Here is a 27,149-nt window from a genome sequence, read left to right as displayed (position 1 = left end):
AGAACATGTGCATATATATCACTTGAAATTCATTTATTTTATTAATTCAATTAAGTGCATGTAAGCTTGAAAGCTGAAGAGTAAATAGTCTTTTTTTAAAATTGTAATTGTTATAATAAGATGCAAAATCAACTAGAAGGCATTTTTAAAAATTTTCAACCATATGAAATATGAAAGGGTATACTAACACGTGTTGTTTTGAATTTGTGTGGGCAGCTTCATCAAAATCATATTGACAAGCAAGTGTTAATAGGCGAAAGTCTATAATTTTCTATTATAAATTCTGTGGAAAATAGATTCATCAAGTTATGGACAAACGACAGACCATGCAGTTTAAAAGGAAAACAACATAACTGCAGATGTGTTTTATTGACCCAAAAGAAAACAGACCAGAATAAAACTTAACACATACTGTTCAAATCTAAATACTAAATGTTTAATCAAATTTAATAGTTTATCAAACGCTTTAGATGTGTACATCAACTGCTTGCAGTTTAATAGTAAAAACTCTTAAAGCAATCATTAAATAGATAGTTTTGTCACAAAAACTGAACATTAGGCTATTGAAATCTTCACCTCAACATACACATACTGTACAGTCATTATTTTATGAGAGTACTTAATTCAACAATCCCGTCATTTTGAATCAAATCGCGGGAATATAAAATCGCGAATATTGAATTTTTATCCTAATTCTTATAGTACTCAACTCCCATAAAATTAAAGCAATATTTTAAAATCTGCAAGGGGAGTTTCTCGTGATTTTACGCCGATATAAATCGTCATGATTAATTAGGAATCTACAGTATTTATTTGGTCGGAAAAAGAATCATTAAATAAAAGATATCGGCAATAATAATTAGACAGAGTATCCAAGCACTTCAACTTCACAAAGAGTGAGATACTCTGTGATTATCAAGATCTTTACAAATCTCCCCTGTGGTAATGTCGGACAGTCGATTACGACCAGCTGTGACAAAGTACCGGGACCAGCAAAGAAACCACAGGGAGTGTTGACATCTGATTCTGTCAGCCCTACAGTGATGGTGACATTCCGCAGACGGTCTGACACATCTAAGTAAAAAAAAACAACATATATTAATGTGAAACTATTAACTAATAATTCGAAAACATGCATAGATTTCATTTTTTCTTATATATTTTGTATTTTTTTCTCCTTGCTAAAAATAAAAACGTAAAAGATAAAAGGGTTTTCCCCGTTTTATTTTCACGGATGTAATCAAAGCTGTACTCCACTATTTTACGTCGTTTTACAATGCCGTTACTTGAAGACTATACCGGTAGTTCGTTGTACAGTGTTTCTGTTTACCCTTACCTAGTCCCCACTCGTCCATTCCTCTATTGAATATTCTGACGGATCTGATGAAATACACGGCCTGCAGATCCACCCTCCACCACGGATTCGTGTCTTCATCCTCTGTGCTGGCACACTTGTCTACGACAAAGTCTGTACCGTTGTTGCCATCAACTGCCAAATTGGCTGAGTAGGCCACTCCTGCCCATGCATGCGTCGATGATTGATTTGCAGGCTTATGCAACGCAAGGTTGGAAACAGCTGTAAACAATATTACAAAAAATGCAGATATAAATTGATTATCTAAAGGAAATACAATACATTGACCGTTAATAAAAAAAATCAACGGCTTTAATGCGCGTTTCTTAAAAGTACTAAACAATGAAGACCTTATTCTTTTGAAGTGTATTTTTGAATATCATGTGGAGCAGAATAACAAATTATATCGCTTTCCATTTCAACTCCCTTTTCCTTTTCGCTCTATATCTGTTTCGTTCTTCCAAAATCTACCATCAATCTCTCTCTCTCTCTCTCTCTCTCTCTCTCTCTCTCTCTCTCTCTCTGTAGATATTATAAGAATGCCAATTAACATGCAGTTATATTATAAAACGGAAGCTCCTAGAGTTTGTATAATGCAACGAAAAAAAATGTTTTGATCATTTTTAAAGTGTGTTCATTAGAAAGAATAATTTCAGGTACATGTATACATGGCTTATTACTGAGCACTAAGATTATGTGATAAAGGCAACAAGAACATATTATCTTGTTATTTTAGAGTTTCATGTTGAAAGCATTAAACATAAGGCAAACATTCCGGTTTTTTAATACAATTGTTATAGCATTCGGCAAAATTCAACTGTGCAGTAAATGCATTGTAATTTTAAGTACGATGCAAATAGAACAAAAACCCAATTTTTTTTATATCGTTAGATAACTATAGCCAGATCATTGAGTTGTCTTCATTTGCTTGTTCATATTTAGTTCCTAATTATTGAATATAATGAATAAGGAAGTTTTATGATGAAAATTCGACAATTTACTGTAATTTCTAAATAAACAAATAGACTTGTTACAAGAAAAGTATTAATTGGTTAACTACATTTAAAAATGATTTCGGTATAAATGCCAGATGGTGAATCTTTAAATGAAGGTTAAATTTTCACACGTGATAGCTTTTAGAGATTATTCTTTAGAGTTAATGTCCGCAGGGAGAGTGTCTCTCCCCTGGGGATTGGAGATGGCAAGTTGTTGTAAAATAGCCACCTTGTTTTAGTTTATCAATGAAAGCATATACAAATAAAAATTTATTGAAAGTTTACAAATATGGGGAAATTATTTTATCAGTCTTGCAGCTTCTCAATATCAGGTCATGCACTTCATTACGGTCTTTAATTTAAGTCTTTTTAAAAATATTTTTTGCAGGGAGGTGGTCGTCATAACCAATATAATAATTTTTCTACTCCATTATGAAACTTAATTTAATGCATGTATAACACTTTTCAACAAGTATTTCTGTAGGTTATGGTATTAAAGTGACTATTGTTTTTTAGTTGTAATAGGCTAGACTTATACATGTTCTTTTAACTTAATGAAGATTTATTTTTATTGATCTTGAAATAAAATATATGCATGCGCCGATTCTTTGTGTTGCAGCAAAAGACATATCAATGAAACAAATAAATTGATAATTTAAAAAAATGGGGATCACTGTTTTATTATTTTCATTTTATAGTGAACAGATTTGCATTGTCTGTATAAAATAATCGACATTTAACCCACCTCGAACACAATGGACTTTCTTACTGGACAGTGTCACACACTTATCGTCTGAGGAGCACGCCAGACATTCCTGGTTCATTTCTGGTACATTTACAGTCTACAAGACGGTCACGGTTGATTATATAAACATGTTATTTACTTTGGTTAACATAGACATGCACATAATATGTGGCTATCTGTTGGGTTTGTTTTTGTTTTTCTAATTACAAATTTTGCGATTTTCAATCGCTTATATTTTATTTAAAAGATGTTCCTGCAATGTATCTTATGGGGCTGTTGATAAAACACACTAAGTTAATATTCATAAGTAAGAAATAATTTTCAATTATTTTTTCCTCAATTTACTGGCTTCAATTTGCGAGCAATGAATTATACAGTACATGTTGGTCTCAAATTGGTATTGTAACAAGGCGTACCTGGAATTTTGGTTAATCAGTGCATTTGAACCCTGAGAAATCCTTTTTCATTTTAATTTCGCAAAATTGCGTTTCTCAACTTCATTTATATCTATGATAATTATATCTCTCATTCAATATATATATATATCATGGAGTGAAATTTCAATGAACTATAACTCAAAACATTTTGTATAAAACTTCAAATTTACGTTCCTTTATTAGTTATCAAATTGCTGTATATATATCTTCATCGCATTTTGTCTTTCAAACATTAATCCAAAAACATTTTTTTACGTAAGGCGTAATTGATGAATCGTTTTAAATTAAATCTTAACTATGTGGACTTGATATAGTTGACTCTCTCAATTTGAAGTTTTACTGTGTGTCATCTGTCTCTCATGCTTATAGTGCTAATTACTATTGATTACTATTCTTATTTATATCATTTGTTCATTATTATCAGCAGTCAAGAACTAGGCTTCGGATTGTTCGGGTGTATTTTTTGGATTTCCAGAATTCACCCCACCGACCTAAAGTTCAAATAAAGTGTTTTTTACCATCTAGAGCATTTGTCGCCAGATATATAGAAACATCATATTTTCCCCCGTGATATATACATTACGGTTCTAATTACTTATTACTTACATTGTTTACAAGATGCAGAAAAAAAAAATAATGGGTATCTAAAACGCTATGATTTAAATAAACTAGCCTTTTAACTATCTGGGGGTTCTTGCACAAACGTTAAAGCTTTTTTGACCAAATCATTCTCCCGAATGATATTTTTTGTATATCTTGTAAATTTACTATAATTCTTTATTATTCCCCCTTAAAAACGAGAGTCCTGTTTGTCGAACAAACTTGAATTCCTAAAGACGTTTGATAAAACAAGCAATATTAAAAATGTAAGACTTTTAATAAATTGCCATTGATACTTCGTATTATGAGCATTTCTTACGTATTATTTACCAATCAAAAACAGAAGAGATAAAACAGTACCTCATTGAGTTCAATTCTGACATAGTCGGGATTGGTTTCAGTTTTGTCGATGGCCGACACGAGTTCACACAACAGTTCCTGTTTCCGGTAGTTGACTCCCCGACACAGCTTGGGTCTGTGTCTACATTCCCGGACACACTGCTTTTGTCCAATGATCTCCAACACCCGGACAACGGGACCACGATACCTCTCACCGGGAACAACCGCAGGTGTCACTCCCTCGTACAATGATACAACACAAAGCAGTACTGCTGTAAATGCCACTTCATTCAAATATTTGCTAATCAGGAGGTGAACCATTCTGTGCTTGTTTCAGATTTAAGTATAAAATTAAATGATTGTTTTTAGGTTTTGTTTTTTGTTTTGCTTAAACAATTACACTTTGTATTATATACCACCAGCCTAATACGTATATCTTTTTCGCAGCAAAAATATAAATTAAAATTGAATGAATTTCTATCAAAGAACTCTCCTTGAAAAGCTTTAAACGAAATTAATAATATATATTAAAAGATTCTCTAGAAAAGCTGTCTTTGAACAATGGAATCGACAAAAAATGCAGTTCAATGAACGATTATGTCGTAAACAGAATGTGATATTTTTTTCAAGTCACTTTGTTCTTTATGATATTTCTACATCATTTACAATCAATTTCACTTATAGCTGTTCTTTTAACTTCTGAATTAAAAATCTGTTGGTATTTCCGATAATTATAAGACATCGTTGCCATTTCTGTATAATCATTGTTCCCTTCTGTTAATTCACTGTACATCTACTGTACAGAGGCAATGTACTCTACTGGACAGCAGTGTACCTACCAACTGACCAGCACTGTACCCCACTGTACGAGATTCTAGCAAACACTGCATTGTTCTGTCACCTACTGCAACACTTATTTTTTAAAATTTGTAAAAAACATAGGTAATCATAGCTTACTAAGCTCACCGAGAAGGAGCATCACATGATCTTGGATATTCATGGATTCTGTTTTGACAAAATATCGTATATCATCTGATAAATTTTTTTATGATAATCATATGTTCATATGTTAATCAATACAATGATATAAAATTAAATATTGCATCATGTCATATTTATAATATATATCATATAATACAATTAAATACCGTAATAAACAATAATGAGATATGATATTGTAACATATGATATGACATTGTATTGTGTTATACCTTTTTGTATTTAATCACATACTACAATATCATAAAATATAATACAATGGCTCAGACTCAGCATTCAAGCCTGTCAGGTGCATCAGTATCATAAGACGCACCATCCATGGAAGTCTGGTGAAGTAAGGACAAGTAATAACTAAGATATCATCATCAGAGGGCACCTGTTTCAAAAACTTTATTTAAACAGCTCTTTAAGCCTTAACCTCCTCCAGCACGCGAAACCTATGGCTCAGACTCAGCATTCAAGCCTGTCAGGTGCATCAGTATTATAAGACGCACCATCCATGGAAGTCTGGTGAAGTAAGGACAAGTAATAACTAAGATATAATCATCAGAGGGCACCTGCAACAAAAACTTTAACCAGCTCTAAAAACCTTTACCTCTTCCAGCATCCGAAACCTATGGCTCAGATTCAGCATTCAAGCTTGTCAGGTGCATTAGTATCATAAGATGCATCATCCATACAAGTTTGGTGAAGTTAGGACCAATAGTAACTAAGATATAATCATAACAGGGCACCTGCAACAAAAACTTTAACCAACTCTAAAAACCTTAACCTCTTCCAGCATCCGAAACCTATGGCTCAGATTCAGCTTTCAAGCTTGTCAGGTGCATTCGTATCATAAGATGCATCATCCATACAAGTTTGGTGAAGTTAGGACCCGTAGTAACTTAGATATTGCTATCAATGGGCACCTGCAACAAAAACTTTAACCTGCTCCAAAAACCTTAACCTCCTCCAGCATCCGAAACATATAGCTCAGATTCAGCACTCAAGCCTGTTTTGTGCATCAGTATCATAAGACACACCATCCATGCAAGTTTGGTGAAGTAAGGACCAGCAGTAACTAAGATATTGCTATCAAAGGGCACCTGCAACAAAAACTTTAACCTGGTCTAACAACCTTAACCTCCTCCAGCATCTGAAATTTAGGACCCAGATACAGCATCCAAGTCTTTCAAGTCCATAAGTAGGTCCAGATGCATCATCCATGCAAGTTTGGTGAAGATAGGACAAGTAATAGCTTATATACAGGACCTGCAACAAAAACTTTAACAAGGTCCAGACGCCGACGCCGACGCCACCGCTGACGCAGAGGGTATAGCATAAGCTCCCCTTGACTTCGTCTCGGTGAGCTAAAAAAAGTAACTGAAATTTTGTTTTTTCCAAAGTCCATAGTTGATACCAAAACCTAGATTTTTATATTTTGTTTTTTGCATTCCCCATTATTACTTACAAGAAAGAACAGGCTTCTAATTTTATTTTTATTTTTTTTGCGAAATAATTATTACATAAGCATATTTAGATTTTTTTTGTCGGGGAAGTGTTAATACCTATTTCCGATATAAGTGCAACATATGTATGTAAATTGCAGAAATTTGAAGTTTTTTGTACTATTAAGTCAATCAAGTAATATTAATATTTCTTTTTTAACAATGAAAAAAATATTATAACATGATTTTTAGCCGGGCTGTGCTGAAATCAGAGTCCTGTCTGTAGGCCGGCAAATCGCCAATGTTACTATAAATAGCTCAACTTCAAAAGTAAACAAAAAACCAAACAGCGTCAAAATAAAAGCTTCCGCTATACCAAATAGTTACACAAAGAGCCACGTTTTGTCAAAAGTGTTGGCATTTTCTTCCTTTTTTTAATTTCGAGAGAATGGTCTATTTTTTAAGTTTTCTTATTAATAACGTGTTTTAAAAACAAGACTATGCATTTTGGACACATACAATGCGCAATAATTTCCATGAACTACTTTGCTGTGCGTTGAAGACGTTAACTCTATTAAATATATAACGATTGTTGCAATATTCAAGGCAGCATCTGTTAAACTTTTTTCTACTAAAAATTTGTGTTTATCAAATTTGGTCGCTTTCTGACGCACTGACGCTTTGCTGACATTGAGAGAGAGAGAGAGAGAGAGAGAGAGAGAGAGAGATTTTCAGTCTTTACTACACAAAATGCATAAAGACACACCATTAGAGCCTGGCTTTCAGTACTTTGATTAAAATAGAAATTGAAGAAAACCGTTCACTCCCGACTTCGAACTTATGTTGTGAAATTTTATCATATTTTCGTGTTTAGTTTTATTGGTTCAAAATCAACTAACTATCAAATAGTTGACAATATTTGATCTTCACATTTATCGGCGAATTATCATGTCATGTTACTTATATGTCATGATCGACTCGCAAACTGTTATCATCAAGTCACTTTTTCAGTAACGACTGGTAGTAGCTTACCAAATGCAGTACACATTAGAGTGTAAGTGCAACTGCCATTCAAATCACAATTTCTTTTAATTTTCACCAAGTGTCCCTGTAAAAACGTTGCCAAGCAGCCAAGGACAATGTCGGGGAAAATGGAAAAAATCTTGTATCAATTGTTGTATCATTATACAAAGTGTAATGTAACATTTTAAACATGCATTTATTTATTGAAACCGCACATGCCATAACCGACTTTATGTGTATACTACCTGTGTGATACACCCTCGTGCAGGTATGTTAAGGCTTCCTTCAGCGATGTAAAGAAAAACATTTGTCTGTTCTTCATACAATACGACGGTATACTTAACTTTGACATAACAATCTGCATTTCATTCCATAGTACTCAGGGGATGTATCGTATCGTTGATATTGAAACATTAATTAAAACTACGTGTTTCCTTTACATAGATGTTGCTGTTAATCGTAATGTAGACTATAGATCTCATTCATTTTGGTGGTAAGTATCAAATAGTCGACAGATTATATGATTTCAGTATATGAATATAAGTATGTTTACAAGGTATTGATTTTAAAAAACTGTTTTCTTACTGATCAAATAAAGTATCTAGCATTGCTGGGAATATATCATCAGTGTGAGGATTGTAGCTTCTACAGTTATTTCTACCTGTAAAAATAGGCTGTTTTTTATTGACTCCACGGTTATAAAACAGGATAAAACCCAATCCGTTCCGATTAGGTATTTTTAATGAGAGAAACTCAAGATAAAAGTTCATAAAAACCATGCATGCAGTGTTATATATATATATCACATATAGTCTGATGTGAAACTCCAAGAAGTACCAGTAAGATCTCTCACATATATATAAGGAGTAAACCTGAAAGGGTGGGAACGCGCAAAGATTTAGCATTATACGGTATCGTTTCAGACAAGAATTTATCTATGATATTAATTAGACGGAGAATCCAAACACGTCAACTTCACATAGAGTGAGGGCCTCAGTTGTCTTGGAGACCTTTACGAATCTTTTCCGTGGTAATGTACAATCGATGACGACCAGCTGTGACGCGGTTCCGGGACCAGCAAAGAAACCACAAGGAGTGTTCACATCAAATTCGGTCAGCCCTACAGTGACGGTTACCTCCCGAAGTCGGTCTGATACATTTAAAAAAAAAATAAAAACAGATAAAAAAAACTAACAGAAACATTTAAAGAACTTTGATGTTCAGAGTAAAAGTTGGTTATTCATTATATTACTCAAATGCATGTTGTATTTCTTAGAAAATTAATTACTTCACAACAGAAACATTTGCAGCCAAGTAATACTTAAATACTATAAAATTATACTTGCAAAAATAATTTAAAAAAAACAGAATGGCAAATAAAACGTTTTTTTCCCCGTATATCATCGATTTTATATAAGTTTTTGGCATTTACAGCAAAGTAAGGCGAACTGTGTCATGTCCATCTTTATATTATTATTTAGCAATGACGTTTCCCTATAAACCTACCCGATAACGTCAGTTTGGACACTTACCTCCTCCTGCGTCTATTCCTCTGTTGAGTATTCTGACAGATGTGATGGTATACACAGTCAGTAGATCCACCCTCCACCAAGGATTGGTGTCGCCACCCCCTGTGTCTTGTACACTGTTCTTGGAGAAGGTATGTAGCTCTGTTACCATCTGCTGCCAACTCAGCTCCATAGGTATGAAACATTGAAGATTGTTCGGTAGGTTTACCCAATGCAAGTGCCAAGAGAACTGTCAACAATATTTGGTGATAGTGTTAATAAAATGCAAAGTAATACCGTTTATACCAAAACAAAGAAAAATTACTTGAAATAACTGTTCATTAAAATGTACTTTCATTCAATGTCTGCAATGCCAAATTGAGTTTCTGTTAGAAATTTCAAGAACTTTATTTCATAATAAAATGCTGTCTCTATTATTTGTGTCGAAACTAATTCGACTATTATTAATTGAAAATTTAGCTACTTTCCATTATAAACAGCTAATACTGAAATATCATGCGATTAATCTCCAACCGACTTTCGCAGCAAACATTAAGAAAGTAGTTTCCTCATGGTCTGAGTTGTCGAATTCTTTTATATTATTATTAAGTTTTTTGTCATGAGTAAAGTCTGTTCTGCACAAAATATGAATTAAATGATATTGATGTTATTTAGCATTGTTCATGGTTTAAGCTGATACAAAAATATACCTATAGAAAAACAGAGAACATTCCATCTAATTTCCTTATTCGTTTTCTTTAAGACTAATTTGGCAGTACTGAAACTAAGGCAAAATGTATGTGGTAGTCAAAATAATTTGCATGATTTCTGTTGATTCGTTTTTAATTTTTTTGTACGACAATTATATGACACACAATTTAAACATATTGAAAAAAGCTTTAAAATCACACCAGTTGTCATAGAGATTTATTGCAAGCAGAATAACATGAGTATAAAGAAGTTAAGGACAATTAATATTTTAGTATTATAAAGAAGTTAAGGACAATTAATATTTTAGTATTATCATTCTTTGTTACTTGTAGCTCAAAACAATGACGCTTTTAATTTGTTAAGCTTCAATGTCATTTGTGAGTAAGCATTAAATGGTAAAAGGAATATTCGATAAATAAACAGTAAATTGTGTCGTTTCTATTAAAGTCTAGTCATTATACATTTTCTGTGGTTGAACAAAGGCTTTTAGTAGTAAATGCTTTTAAATATCATACATAAAACATAGAAATAAGTGAGGCTGAAAAACAATTTGTTTTAGAAATTAATCAATACAACTGTTGTTTACATTATTTTTGTATACTTCATGATATCCCCCGCAAGCATGGAAATATATATTTCACACATTAATATTTTTTAATACTGTTTTTTTTTTCATTTTTGTATATTTTACGGATATCCTGAATACATTATTATGACGAAAGTATTAGTTTAATCGTTAAAAGTATATAGAAACAATCAATATTCCACGTGATTCAAATTAATACACACCTCCGGTTTTGTCTTTCATCTTCTGAACTTCGTATCTGTTTTGTCTCGCTGTAAATGAAATGGTTCGTTGGGAAGTTGGATGTATCAAATAACTCTTTATTTCGAGCCATGTCCTGATACAAATCTTCCGTTTGAAACTTGTAAAACAAGCAAAGTTCCCCTGTCACTATACTGTTTCTTGACATAGTTATCCATTATTAAATTGATACATGAATAGTTTTGACAGGTCTAAAACAGTCATTCCCGTGTAAATTGGTTTGTTAAGTAGCAATAGAACCTTCTTGTTTTTTACACCAACCAAGTGTTTGTTAAAAATAGTGAAATTTTCAGAACTTTGCTTGGCGACCCTTTTCCGTAAACCCTTTTGGTTATTGACCAATTTGAAGTTCATCCTATTTTATATATTTTCCATCGTTTTCCTAAGAAAAGGGGAATAAACTTTATAATTAGAGAAAAGATTGTTGTCCTAATATAACAGAAACAAGTATTGTAAACGTGCATCTAATAGTTATAATTCATGATATTGTGTATGAAGATTTAAACTTTAATCTACGGTCCATCTGTAGCGTCATAAATAGGTCAAACACATGTATTTTTGCAGTATATGCTAGTTTTATACATAATGTGTGCTGAATGCATGAATTGCTCAGAACCCTAATATTGTCTTTTTAAGCTAAACACCACTCGTAAATTGTCACCGCCACACAGGTACCTGGTATATGAACCCTTCGATTTCGTTAGACCGGATTTCCAACTGAAACTCGTCGCTGAGGTATAGTATTCTTTTCGTGGTATTTGGATTTTATGCATTTAGTTCTTATTTTATGTGCTTATTCAGTTTGTTATTATATTTTTACCAGTTTATTTGGTGAGAGTATTCTCTTGGCATGAAAAAAGTGCGTAAAGCGTTATATTTTTATTGTGATCGAGTAACAAGGCGAGGCAAAATGTATGTCCACACATGTGAGACCTCTACAGCGAAATAGTTTAAACTGCGAAGAGGTCTGCAGCTTATAAAGGGGTTGTAGGGATAACGGTGGTAAGGGAGAAATACGGCGCAAGTGCATATTTACGAGCAGTGTTCAGCTTTAAGGAAATTGAGGAAATGTGTAATTTGGTGTCATATTTGAGTTGATTATGGACATGCACTTATTATCATTTTGTTTTATTGTAGCTTTTTACCGAATTCAGGAATAAGTCATTGATGAGCTATCTGTCTTCTTGAGGCAGAATAGCGACATCGTGCAATACAAATAAGTTATTATTTCGGAGTTAATCTAACTGTTTTTATGTAAAATTTCACTGAAATAAACTATAAAATAATTTTTATCCATCATTAATTTTTCTTAGAGCTTAATTACTTCATTTAATGGAAATACTGATCAGAATACTTGCACAATTAAGTTGTTGACATACACGAAATTGCGAATGCTAGGTAGTTTGAATTGACTCGAACGAGAAATAATTTCTGAGTGTTAACTCAACACAAGTTAATTTTTCCATTTTTAGCATTTTAGAGTTACAATTTTTATTTCAAAATCATTTAAATTTTACTTATTTTAAATGCTTTGTTTTTTTTTCTCACTGTTAAAAGTTAAACTTTATTTCTTAATCGAGGAAATTTATTGGTAGCGTTTTACTTTTTAATTGTATAACCATGGCATCTAAACAATTTGACACTTTTCTGGAAATTATTTAGTTACGAGAGATTGTCGGACAATAAGTTAATTTGTTAAATAAACTGACAAATTCATCGTTCAGGCAAACCTTTGAAGATAAATTCTTTGTGTTATCAGAGCGACACTTTAGCGACTCCCGAAGATTATTCTATTTTCATTACGTCAGAAAACTTATGTACTCGTTTCGGCTTTACTTAATCTTCTCTTTGTTAACATACGTACATCGAAATTCATCTAATTGACTTTATCACCTTTTTGGCCTTTAGTAATCAGTGTCAGCTCATAGAAGAAATTCTGTGAAATTAGCCCGCTAGCATTTAAATCAAGTATCCTGATTGGTCAATGAGAGCAATTCCAAATTAAGCCGGATGGTTGGTGAATTTACTTAATTCACTTTCCATCCGACGTTTAAGGAATAAAGAACTTGTTTTAATTTTACGGAATTGTTTCTCTTTTCCATTAGGTAAGCTTAAATGAAATGTTATCTATTTTCAGTAATTTAGGTTTACATTACAATATTTTATAATATTTTTTCTGTTGCTAATTGAGATAAATTTTGGTTTGTTTTGTTTAAAATACTTAAGAACAATGATTAACTATATATTTCTTATTATTCGGCGGTACTATGAATTTGTCATTTCAGAATTTTAGTTTTCATTTCTATAAAAGATATTTCGCGTCATTGTTTATTATGCCATGATAAATAATTTTGCTTCATTTCGTTTAAATGTGATTTTTATTATTGAATTTCTATGTTGTTAAATGCTGTTTTTATAAAGTTTGAATTCGCCGCGTAATTATTGTAAACCTGTAGTGAACTCTTCAGTGCGAGAAGGTGAATTTAAGAATCGGTAGAAATTCGTCAGCTAAGTAATATTTGTAAGTTATTTCCTCTTTAATTATTTAACGACAACAGTTTATATTTTGTTTTCTAGTTTTCTTGCATTTTATAAGCGTTATGCATTTTCATACTTATGCGGAATTATCGATCCTTAGATTATAAGCGTAAAAACGATCTCGCATTGCTGTGTTTTACTACCGGGTGTTTCGAAATATGTTTTTGTATTAATTTACTTTTCATCCGACGTTTAAAGAATAAAGAACTTATTTTAATTTTACGGAATTGTTTCTCTTTTCCATTAGCAACCAGTAGAAAGCCGAATGGCATCCTACCAAGCTATTCCCCCAACTTAATTTTATTCACAAACAGAGAAAGTCTCTGTGTGAAATATTTATGTTGAAAGTACTAGCAAATCTTCGAAAATAGGTCACTGAAGCGTTGATGGGAGGGGCTGTGTCTAGCTGCAGGTCTGAAGCTTCCGGTCTGAAAAAAAATCGGATGGACAACCTGGGGACTACAGTGCCACTGACTGAAAAACTGTATACTTAATGCGAACGTAAACGTGCGCTAGTATTGGATTGATTCTGTGAACACAATTAGTACCATTAAATTCGCCATGCAATTTTCTACTGATATCGTCTCTTTTAAAGCATCATTACCAGCCCCGTAAAGAGAAGTGGTGCAGTTTGTTTACATGTAACAATGGTGACTCTCGATCTCGCTGAAAATTTAACATTCTTAATTTTCTGAAGTCGGTATAGCGTTCTCCGAAGAAAGTCTGAGGCAATTAAGGAGACGATATCAGTAATAAATTGCATGCACAATTAAATGATATTAGTTGTTTTCACAGAAGTTGCGTATTAATAAGAGCGCAGGACAGTTAAGGCAACAATTTGCTTTCAAACAGCAGTAAAAGGAGGTCGTTTATTTAAGCTTTATTTTTTCTGCATGATATATTTTTTAAAACTATTTTTTGACTGATTTTGCAAAGATATGGGTCACTTTAACTTGACCATGTCTAAATTTTACTGTCACGTGACTTTTCAGTGTCACGTGGGCATCTTTTAGACAAGAAACGTCAATGCTAATTTGTGACAAAAAAGACAAGGGCAAGACAAACAAAGTTTGGAGTAAGTAATACGCCTACTTATTCAAAATTATATATACATCATAGAAATCAATGCTCATTCAGTTGTAAAATTCGTTTATTATGCAAATTCCTAGGAAATCTGGCTACTTGTTGCAAAAATAGCGCGTTTTTGTCTCTCAAATCAATACACATTTCAAACGCACAAATGATCCCAAAAGGGGAGATAACTCTATAAGCGGTAACTCTTCTGAAATAGGCGCGGTGTCATTGTATCGTCTAATCCGAATTTATTTTGCGATAGATTTCATCAGTACATTATGCAAATGATTATTAAAACGTAGTGTTTCTGTTTATAAAAAGGGACAGTATGGTTACTATGAATAACCCGCATTTCCTCTGTTGTAATTATAGACGTAAACAAAAACAGTTGTGCATCATATTTTAGGTTACTGCATGCGCGGAGTTGGTAGTTTCTTAATTTTGAGGGAAGGAAAGAAAAATATATGAGACCTTATTGTGCAAAATTATCTGAGGGGTAGGCTGAGTTGGGAGAAGCCCCTCTATAATAAGACAGACATATAACATGATTTAAATTTTTCTTATGATATAAAAAATAACCCCTACCTCACTGTACAATATGGTCAAGGGTACGTTTTGATTATAAGAATATTTCATGTCGGGTGCATGCCTGTGCCTTATGACTCAATCTTTATATACAACACTGTTGTCTTGAAACATTTTCCGGGGGGGGGGGGGGGGGGTGGTTCAAGGAATTTATTTACAGGTGGCCAGAGACCAAGCCATATTACTATGTGAAGTGGGAATTAAATTAGAACTAGAGGTACTGTGAGCAAGCTCACAATTGATACCCCCCGCTAAGAAAAATCATAACTCATGTATTTTTTCTATTATAGAAAATATTGAATGAATCTTTTTCATCGTCCATTTTCTATAAATAACAACTGCTCTTTTTTATAAAACTGTTAATGCTTATATGAGTACACAAACCAATTTCTATTCTTTAAATTCCATTTTAGTTCAAGTTAACTGTTAATGCATGAGGACATTTGCATCCTTATGTTAACAAACATGACTCGAATCAAACGAAATTCCAATTTTGAATTATTGGTATACTGAGCCCGATTTTTTTTTAACAATGACCTTGAACTTCCTCAATTGACCTTTGGTCAAGGTCATGACATACTCTCAGGTTATAAGCATTCTAGATGTGAATTAAGAACTTCCAAAATTTGTCCATTAGAAAGATATGGACTGGACACGAGTTTTATACTTTTCTGCAAGTGACCTTGGCCTTGCCCAAATGACCTTGGGTCAAGGTCATGACAAACCCTTATCTTATAAGCAATCTTTGTGTGAACTGAGAACTTCCAATGTTTCTCCAGAAGAAAGATATGGACCGGACAAGAATTTTGCTTTTTTTTCTGCCATTGACCTTGACCTTGTCCAAATGACCTTGGGTCAAGGTCATGACACACCCTTTGGTCATAAGCAATCTTTGTGTGAAGTAAGAACTTCCAATGTTTCTCCATTAAAAAGATATGGACCGGACACGAATTTTGCAATTTTTCTGTCAGTGACCTTGACCTTGCCCGAATGACCTTGGGTTAAGGTCATGACACACCCTTACGTCATTAGCAATCTTTGTGTGAAGTTAAAACTTCCAATGTTTCTCCATAAGAAAGATATGGACCGGACACAAATTTTGCACTTATTCTGGTGGTGACCTTGACCTTGCCCGAATGACCTTGGTTCAAGATCATGACACACCCTTAGGTCATAAGCAATCTTTGTGTGAAGTTTGAACTTCTAATGTGTCTCCATAAGAAAGATATGGACCGGACACGAATTTTGCACTTTTTCTGCCAGTGACCTTGACCTTGCCCGAATGACCTTGGTTCAAGGTCATGACACACCCTTAGGTCATAAGCAATCTTTGTGTGAAGTAAGAACTTCTAATGTTTCTCCATAAGAAAGATATGGACCGGACACGAATTTTGCACTTTTTCTGCCAGTGACCTTGACCTTGCCCGAATGACCTTGGTTCAAGGTCATGACACACCCTTAGGTCATAAGCAATCTTTGTGTGAAGTTAGAACTTCTAATGTTTCTCCATAAGAAAGATATGGACCGGACACGAATTTTGCACTTTTTCTGCCAGTGACCTTGACCTTGCCCGAATGACCTTGGTTCAAGGTCATGACACACCCTTAGGTCATAAGCAATCTTTGTGTGAAGTAAGAACTTTTAATGTTTCTCCATAAGAAAGATATGGACCGGACACGAATCGAACAGACAGACGGACAGACGGACGGACAGACGGACGGACGGACAAGGTGATTCCTATATACCCCCCAAACTTCGTTTGCGGGGGGTATAATAATTATCCAGGGGAGAGGGGCTATATACACATGAAGAATGATTTTAAGGTTATACTCATTTTCTTTTTCTTTTTTTTTTGGGGGGGGGGGGGGGTACATATATATTTATTCAGTCACAAAATTTATTCCATTCCAATTGCATATTTTTTAAGTTCCGAGAATAAAAGAGAGGGTTCTAAATCCTGCAAATAGGCAATCAAAAGCCATTTTTGGTTCACATGAATATATAAAATTTAAATAATTCTGAACTTAATCTTATGCGAGGGAATGAAGACTCTCCCCCCCACCCCTTTGCATCCTCAACGCATGCAAACAGCATATAGCAATTTGATATAGTTGACTTAGGTAAATGTCTCCTCTCCTCCATTTCTTGAAAAAATTATGAATACAAAAACAATTATACTTGGCTTATTTGTTTAATTCATTTATACTAAGAAGATAAATTACTTTATGAAAGAAAAATAATGATAATATGTTCAGTGACAACATTATTTAAAATTGATATACCCATATATGCATGCACACTCAACAATTTCAATTTCTTTTATGTTTGATATGATGTCAATGTGTTTATTGTATGACTCCTTAGTTTGACTCCTCTTCTTTCTCCAAAAGCACAGTCTTCCTGTTCTTTAAGTCCAGGTTTTCACATCATTTTCATATTTTATATTCCCAGGATAAGAGTGTGTGTATAACTTGTCACCAATAAGAACAGCATTTATGCAAATCCCAAAACATAGCAGGTACCAGCTGAAATGAAAATGATTTTTCAGTGAGTTTAACATGTAATCAAACTGACTGAAAGATTAAAATGGAAGAATTATTTTCTACAATTTGACAAACATTGGAATTTATTTATCTTGATAAACATTTCATTCTGTTAAGATTTGCAATCAGGTTTTGCACATGTTCAAACAAAGCTTTAAAACAGTTTTTTGATGATCGACACCTTCACCCCTGTTATGTTACTCGACAAAACCTTAACAGTGCACTTCTCTCTCTCTCTCATATTAATGATTTAGGTATACAAGATTTCTATCAAGCTAGTGCAGTTACAGTGATTGCATACCATGTAATGTTGATATGTTCAATGTTGATGAGCAATTTTTAATGATGAAGTATTAGAAATTGTAGGTTTAAAATAACATAAGTTTTAAATATCCGGTATATTCATTTTAAAATTAAACACATATACACACATACATAGGACTACATGTCAACAGCAATTTGAGCATTCTGTTAAAGGTCTAATTTGCATGAATGGGTAAAATGACAAACACTTTAACTATTATTTGAAAGTTTCACATGCACATTCTAAAGAAACATACCATGTCCATATATAGATTCCTCATTTAGAGAAATCAGATGAAGTGATGCCACATGCAATTCAATTATATTTGTATATTATAAGATTTCAGACAGTGTTATGTTCTGAGGGATATAAAAAGCTAGTAATGATAATTACTGTGCATGAACATTTTATATCAATTGGATGAATATAATGTGTAAAAAAAAATTAAATAAACTGTCATAGAAGAATTTTCAACACAGAAGAAACATGTTATTGATCAGCTGTTTATGAACGGGTCAACTAATTTTCAGAAAATCAAATCAGCTGTATATAATCCTTTAGCCTGTACTGTACTGATTTTCAGGAAACCAGATCAGCTGTTTTCACAGTCTCACTTTGTTTACATACAAACAACTGCATGTATAGTCAGACTGAGTATAGTGTAAAGCTATAGTATTGTCTGTACAAATGCTATGAACTGATTCGATCGTGTCGATTGAACTTTCTGAAGAAAATGAGTAACATTCATCATCATCTTTTGCTAGTATAATTCCACCCTCTTCTAATGGAATGCCTTTGGTCTGAAACAAGCAGCCCCCACCAATTCAAATTTGTGAAAGAAGGGGATAAAGTGCTTATGCATTTTAAGGAATGGCCCCTCAAGTCAACAACGTATCAGGGTGTTGATGTCACCAGCCTTGCCGCTGCCTACGGAAATGAACCCAACCAATCCAGCAGATTGCAGAAAAAGGCAGAAAGGTTTTCCAAGCCATGGAGGGGGACCTTAAGAAGTGGCAAGATGGAGGAAAAATGACGGAGGAGCAAATAAAATGGTGGAAGGACCATCTGCAGACGGAGAGGGAGTTGCCATTTCCTTCAGTCAAAAAAGCCAGCCAGTTCCAACCCTTCAGGTGTCCAGAGGAATTTCTGTATCTCCAATTTACCTGCTGAATCATCATGCTTCACTATCTGGCATGGATTAACTTGGATTATATAAGGTACAATACATGTATTGATAATATTACATGTATATACAATTCAAGTTTTTTGTATGAAATAACAATAAAGTAATGAGCCAATTTGATTTCCAATCCATTTTTAAAAACAAAATCTCTTTGAAAGAGATCACTCCATTTAGCAGTGCTTAATTTTAATTTTTATGAGAAGGCAAAATAGAAAAAAAATTCAATTCTTTAAGGTGCATTACGTTAAATGATATTTGAGTTATGTAAATACTGTAAATTTTTAATTATTTGAACCTGTACAGGTTGGAGTCAATTTGCTAACATTCAGATATTTGCTGCAGCCATCATAAAGTACATTAACAGTGAAGTCTCTGATCCATCTACTGTGCCCTAAGTTTGCTGAAGAAGAGTCAATTACCAGACGATTAGAAAAACACTGTTTATGCAACTTTTACCAAATACTTAAGAGAAATTATTGCGTCGGACCAAGATCAAAACCAAAAGTTGAGCAGTGTGATAGGTTAAAGCTATATAAGGGAGAAAATAAACCTGATTGCATGATAAGTGAATTTGTACATGGTGGAGTGAGAGATTAAGCGGTTGCTTTTGATGGAGTAAATATTCATCTATGAGAAAACAGGCTGAATGTAAATAGTGATCATAATGTTGGTGATGAAGTGAATTCCGAGGATTGTCGTGAGGATATGGAAGATGGTGTGCTTTGTAGTGATACACATGTGCAATGTTTAAGTAAGAAGGTCGTGAGCAACGTCCAAAGAGAAGTGTTAAAATTCCCCATTAATATAGTGATTTTAGTTATACTTATGATAGGGTTATATCTATTAGGTTGTTTTGTTTTTATGCTTTTAATTTAGTAATAATAATTTAAAAAACTGTGAGTTTTATTTGTAGGTGGAAAAGTATGTTTGTAATATCTGTGAGAAGTTCAGGTCAGAAAGGCTGTATGCAGCATACAGACATATGCAAGAACAGCACATTGGATTAAAGTTTAAGTGCCAGGACTGTGGAACAACTTTAGCGAGGAAAGATCAGGAACATGAAAAATGTCGCAGAGGATTTCCCTACTAGGTTGTCAATATTGATAATCGGTTATCAGGAAAATTAACAAGAAAAGAAATGGAGAAATTGTATAAGGAAATACTTCCGATGCAAGTTCCCAAAATTTATATTCCAAGACCGATGCCGTCATCGTCCTCTATGTCAAGGTCGCGATCGGCTTTAATGTGCAGGAATTATGATGAAGTTTTTATCGATGAAGAGGACGGTCAGTTTGAGAAAGAAGAGGAAGAAATTAAAGTGATGGATAGCTTGGAAGAAATGCAAAGAGAAACCATTCAACTAGATGTGGCAGGTTATAATTTTAAGACGACAAAGAAGACTTTAACCAGAATACCATCAAAACTGTCCAAATTGATAGCATTTAAATCTGCGAACGCGTCTTCATATTTCTTAGATCGAGACCCTAAACATTTTGGCATAATTCTAAATTTCTTGCGAAATGGTGAAATTGACGAGAGAACCTTACCGGAGGAGAGAGGATCTTTAGCCGCCATCTTAACTGAATGTAAATAAATTGGAGAACATGGTCAGGAACAAGTTGGATGTTTGCAAGTGTAAAAAAAACCAGGGACTGGGCCATTGAAAGAAACTGAGACTTTGTAATTTGAGGTTTGATTTGTACTGTGATTCACTACTGCCTTTATTATTAGTTGTTTAGGGACTAAACTTTTCACAGAAATTTGGGTTTGTTATAAAAATTAAAGAACATAATCAATATGATTTAATTACATTGTGACTTTTAGTGTATTATGAAATATTGTAGTTTTAAGTTAATTAAATGATTAATGCGGTAGTGAATTGGTATGTAAACATTGCTTAATGTTGTTGTATAATTCTTTACAGTGCTGCCCAACTTCTTGAATTACAGCAGGGGTTGGTCTGGGAGAGGGGAGTTTGCGAGGAGCATCTCTATTAATTGTCCATTTGTATCTTATCATTGCGGGTTGGCCTGGTATAAAAGGGGGGAAATTTTCTTTAAATAACTGTAGTCTTGTTGGATTTGAAGATGTCGGAGGAACAATTAAGGCGAGCACGTGGAGACTTGGTAATGAATTATTTAAGTAAGTTTTCTCCGGGATTCACAAGTGACAACAACTATTTCACCAAGATCTCTGGTAAACTTATTTAACACCAGTTGGTGTCGGTGAAATTATAAGGTGTTTGCAAATATATTTAAATTGCAGAACCCCCCCCCCCTTTTTATTTATTATTTTAGTTAAGATTTTTCCAATTGCACCTAAATATTTTTAAAAGGTGTAGGCGGTGAACCAGAATCTCGGTAATTTTGCACCGAACTTCACCGAAATATTCACCAAGGTGCAAGCTCTGGTGTTTGGTAAAATTCAAATAATGATGATATATTAAATCCTTTTAATAAAATTTTTTGGTCATTTTAATTGGATTTTGGTAAGTTTTGGGTAAATAAATTATAACAAGAATTTCAAGAAGTTGGGATTAAAAGTGTGCAATTTCATTCTGTTATTTTTACATGCTTTTAATTATATAGAAATAAATGGTACAATAGAATTGGTTATTATTTTATAAATAAGAGTAAAGGTTTATCAATATATCATTACACTGGAATTTATTTCTTGGGATTTATAACATTCAAAGGAGATTGAGCTACTGTGTGTGACTCAGTGTGTGATACTTAATTTATCATACTCACAATAAAAACCATTTACCCTATTAAAATCGCCTCGTGTCACAGTACACACTAATCATATTTGGAGATAGTGATTAATTATTAGCGTTCTTACCTAAAAACAAACGTACTGTACCGAATCCGTTTCATTGCACTAACGATGATGTATTTCTGTCCAAAAATCATTTTTAACATATGGCCGGGAAGTCGACCATCCCGACCCGTTTTATTCTGGGGTTTTTTTTTGGGGGGGGGGGGGGTTAAGAAGTCCGGGAGTAATTCACTTCCGCAACGATTTTGACTAAAATTTTACAAAAACGATCCTTGCATTTGCATTTCTCATCTAAACACATTGTCTCGCTTAAACTTGTTTCTAGATTGGAGACGAGTTTAAACCAACGCTTTACTGAATTCATTCAAAGAAAATCGAAAAATAAAAATGATCTTCTGTACGGTTTAACAGAACTTCAATTTTCTGCCAAATATTAAATCATACCTCGGAACAATTTACACTTTAAACAATATAAATCAAACTGAAAAAATAGTAAAACATTAAATAATATAATATTTTTATGACTGTTGGTATTCAATCAAGGATGATATATTTTGATTTTTTTTTCTTTTAATTAAAAAAAAAGACAAATTTAAGAACGAATTAACAATCTTTATTTGCTTTCACTACAGTGCTGCTATCCTGAAAGTTGACAAGGATAGGATAGGATAGGATGCAGGATGCACGATACATGATAGAAATATAAAAGTTAAGTTCTATCCTATCCTATCCTGCATCCTGTAGCCAATCAGATTCGAGTATAAATTTCAGAGTTATTTTGCGAAACGAAAATTGGCTAAACAATGTCAATTTAATACGTTTTACAAGTTAAACCATTTAGGAATAATTATTTTATCAAGAACGCGGTGCATAACATTAATGCGTGCTAAAATGTCGGCGCTACATCTTTGTCAATTCGTACGCAAGTACGGAGTTACTGCGAGAATTCGTTGCAACATTTGACAACGTCAGAAATAGATTTCTGTATTTACTTCATTTAAAGTCTGCAAATTAATAAAAGCTTGAATTTATAAACGACTAAATTGGCATTTTAAAAGATAAACATGTGTACAAGAAACAGACATTGCTTCACGTTTCATATAATTTCTTCGATGCCCAATTACAGGGACGCATATTTCTGTCCGATATTAACCTGAACATATCGAATTAATAAATGTCAGATAACTATAAAGGCTAAAGAATGTATACTTTAAAAATAACTCCGAGTGGTTTAACTATAAACGATATAAACTTCCTAAAGGAATCATTTATTTCCAGATCGTGTTTACATTTATCGCCGAACGAATAGCTCGAATATGAGAATTACGCTCAGTTATATGTGATTAGAAAATAATTTGATAAAAATATGTGACTAAACAGTTCCTCAATAAGTGCATCGAAGTTATTTATCTGTTTTTTATGCACAAATATAATTAAATTAAAAATCTAATCGCTTACTTTGTTTGTGTACGTTATTGTTTCCATCCCGCGTACGATTTAATTTTACCGTAGCACAGGTAATTAAGTTATCCCGCTCGATGAATATTCGGTTTTAAGATTTAATTATTCATTTTGAGTACTTCATTAATTGATAAAATCATTTTATTTTTAAATTTCGTTTCATTTAACTTGCATTCCTATATTTTGAAAGTATGGGATAGGATAGGATAGGATAGAGCTTATTTGCAGGATAGGATGCAGGATATAGGATAGGATAGGATAGTTTTGTCAACTTTCACGATAGCAGCACTGTACTTTCAAAGTTTTTCTGACAACATTCTTATTTCCGAATTGTCTTATATGTAGTTCGATCAATAAACTTAAAATAATTGTCAATGAATGCTAGAATCATGTTTGAATGTTTCTTTTCAGATGGAAATATCCTCCAAGTGCCTCTATAACGGGTGAATGGATCGTTACACCTGCATTCCGATTGCTATCTATGTTATTTGAATTCATAATTCATATTAAAAAAATAATTTTAAAGGTCCATGTATCGCTGAGCTGGCGAGTATTTTTCTTTATAAAAGAATCAGAGAGCATACGTCTGATTAAGCACGGTTTTAACCAAATTACAAAGAAAAAGGTAAACAGTTCAGTAACTGTAAAGAGAAAAATATCGTTATGTTATACGAAGACTTAAACCTCCAAAACTCCCTAAATTTGGATTGCTGTCTTTCTGGAAAAAAGCTTCACCAAATAGAACTGTGATAAAATCAAGTTGACAAACTTTGAAACTTTGAAATGTATGATTTGGATGTAGAGACGGCTTGATGCTACACGACAGAGATGGAATTCATCAACCACCATGTTTGTCAGAGTCATTAAATCTGTAGTGTGTTATTGATCCGGTCTATCTATGCCAACTGAGGCTGACAACCGAGCATATTTTTAAATTGCTATGAAAAACTCAATTTGATAATCATTCGAATATGAATGCGTAGCCACCGCTGTACGATTTCAAATGAAATATCTTGGGACAATTAATTTTATACTAAGAGTAGTAATAGCGACCATACAGGGGGTATTAAACAATAGAGCTATTGTTCTGAGAACAATGGGAAAGGTAATAGGATACCCTTAGGGGAGAAAACAGGGTCATTGTTGTAGTAACGGGGTATTGAACAATAGGTGATTGTAACAGAAGGGTAAGGGGATACCCTTATCTAAATAGGGTCATTGTTGTAGTAACGGGGTATTGAACAATAGGTGTTTGTAACACGTTGTTTTTTAAGTATATAAGATATGGTTATTCTTATACTACCAGAGGGGTATTTAACAATAGGTTATGGTAATGAGCAGAATAAAGCGCGATAATTATGGTGACCTTGACACGGTTACATTGGTGACCTTGATCTACATTTTGAGTGATATGACGTTGTGTAAAACACTGTTTATTAATCAATAAACATTAAACATTGATTGATGTTGTAATATAGGAAAACGTTCATTAGGGCCCCGCAAGGATTTGCGGGTGCCCTATAGTAATCACTCTGTCCGTCCGTCCTTCTGTCCGTCCGTCCGTCTGTCACTCTTCCGTCCACAAATTTCCTGTTTTTTTCTAATAACTTTTTTTATGGTTGCCCAATCAAGTTCAAATTTGGTATGGTAGTTCAGTAGGCAGAAATACATATTTTGATGTTAAGTTTGGTTCTCTATGTCTTCTGGTTTGGAGCTGGGGTGGTGGGGTAGATTCATAACTATGCATAAGAAGAATGGGCAAAGAGAGATAACTGCTGAGAATGAATGGGCAAAGAGAGATAACTGCTGAGAATGTTACCATTGTATACATGGAAGGCTGTGCAATATTTGTCCTTTGGGATTAATTAACCTTCCACAGGAAGAAAATCCTAAGCTTTATCTTTATCTGTCACATTGAGATTAATTACTGCACTGCCTGTGTCTGCAAATGAACTTTGTTTTGAAGTTATGGTCAATTTTGAATGATGTGTAGTATTGTGTTCATTCTTTGAAATATGGATTTGAAATATAATATTCATATTTTTTGGGGTTAAAATACCGTACACAATGATTTATGATAGTTTTATTGAATAGAGGCAAAGCCTAGGTATCATTGCATTGGTATCAATTCTTTGTTTTTTTAACAAATTTTATTTCATCCCATGTTAACCCACTTTATCCCGTGGATATGACTCATTGGATATTTTTTTGATATTCCAGAGTTGTGACTTTACAATGGGATTTGCCTAGGCATAATGAAGTAAAAATAATGTAGAGTTTTATAAACAGTGTAAACATTGATTGCGGTGTATAAAATATGGGATAAATAGAATCTCATGATTTGTAGTATAATATGATTTTTATCCAACTTGTGTGTTTTATCCCCTCACTAAGGCTCAAGAAAAAAACACTTTAATTGTTGGATGAAAATCATATCCAACTACAAATCACGAGATCCTATATATTCCAGTTCTTTACATCTTCTGCCGGGCATTTATTTTTCATCATTGTTAATATAAAGAGGATGGAATTCAAAGTTTTTTTCACTTCTCTATATTAATTGTCATAGCGGGGCCCTTCCTGACTGGTCAGTTTTCTAGTTTATTTGGTTGTTATTTGTAATTAAGTATTCAAGTATCTTTGACTTGCTCGGTATTAAAAATGTCGGTCTTAATGAGTAGAATTGATTTAATAGTTTTATGTATTGACTATTGCAAAACATGGTCTTTACGGTGTAGACACAATACTTTAATAGGACTATATGAAAAAGAATATCAACTCCTGTGAATGAAATTTCAACATTTATTCAGTTTTAAAAAAAACATCATCATATTAAAATAGTTACAGGTAATTCAATTCACATTTGAGATTTTCCTTAAATGTTCAAAAAGTGTTAACATTTTACTGGGGGTGTCATGTCCCAAATTCACCAGTTTTCCCATCCGTCGGGGTTACAAGCCTGACAACTCAACATTCCCAATTGATTGAAGTGGTCAGCTTGATCGTAACAGGCAACAAACTTTTCAAGTTCAGGCATGGCCTTTATTATTTCTTCCCAATGCTTTAGAAAAATGTCAAATTCCTGAGGTCGAAAACACAATCCTTTTTTTGTTGGTACGGACTCGTCGAGTTGAGGTCGTTTCCAATATTGACGAATGTCAACACAAGGGTTGTCTTTTTGAACCGAAGCGTAAACGTTCATCCCCAGATGCCACTTCAAATCCTCGTTTTTCTTTAAGCTCTCTTGAATCGACTCCATTCCGTTGTTTAAGGTTTTGACTTGATGTAGTTTTAAGCTAATTCCCTTTTTAGTAGGCTTGTTGTTCGTCTGTCCAATTTCCCATTGTCGCAAATCCAGTCTTGGCTCGTTCTGCCACATGGTGACTTTTGCAAAGCGCCCATTTTCAAGTGCAACGGATAAGCGTTCGTTCGACATGATCAGAGCAGTAGTCAGCTTGAGAATGAAGTGTAGTATCTGTAGAGTTCCTGTTTATATAGACCTGACTACGTCACGGAAATTTCATGACGTAAAAGCATGAACCGTGAAATGACAGATAATAATGTCATTGTTATTATCCTGTATCCTTAAAAAAAAAAAAAACAAGTGATGACGTCAATGTTGAGATATACTTTATGTTATTGAATTTATAGGTAAATAACACTGTAGAAATGGTTTAAACACACACAAAAAAAGAATAATTCGTGACATGAAAATT

The 27,149-nt window shown here is 33.5% G+C and overlaps 2 protein-coding genes across 2 annotated transcripts; both read right to left on the bottom strand.

The window, feature by feature from the left end:
• Positions 1–571: 571 nt before the first annotated feature.
• Positions 572–4,797, bottom strand: LOC128171127 (uncharacterized). The gene is made up of 4 exons (XM_052836876.1): positions 4,492–4,797; positions 3,095–3,191; positions 1,337–1,576; positions 572–1,074 (listed from the first exon to the last, which is right to left on the bottom strand). The coding sequence occupies exons 1-4, from the start codon at positions 4,789–4,791 to the stop codon at positions 860–862; spliced, it is 852 nt and encodes a 283-aa protein (XP_052692836.1). The 5' UTR covers positions 4,792–4,797; the 3' UTR covers positions 572–859.
• Positions 4,798–8,869: 4,072 nt separating this feature from the next.
• Positions 8,870–9,779, bottom strand: LOC128171124 (fucolectin-like). Its single transcript, XM_052836872.1, has 2 exons — positions 9,455–9,779; positions 8,870–9,072 (listed from the first exon to the last, which is right to left on the bottom strand). Exons 1-2 carry the CDS (start codon positions 9,621–9,623, stop codon positions 8,870–8,872), a joined length of 372 nt encoding a protein of 123 aa, XP_052692832.1. The 5' UTR covers positions 9,624–9,779.
• Positions 9,780–27,149: the final 17,370 nt, after the last annotated feature.

The sequence above is a fragment of the Crassostrea angulata genome, chromosome 2 (assembly GCF_025612915.1).
Source record: "Crassostrea angulata isolate pt1a10 chromosome 2, ASM2561291v2, whole genome shotgun sequence".
Taxonomy (NCBI): Eukaryota; Metazoa; Mollusca; class Bivalvia; order Ostreida; family Ostreidae; genus Magallana; species Magallana angulata.
This window is presented reverse-complemented; position numbering and strand designations above follow the sequence as displayed.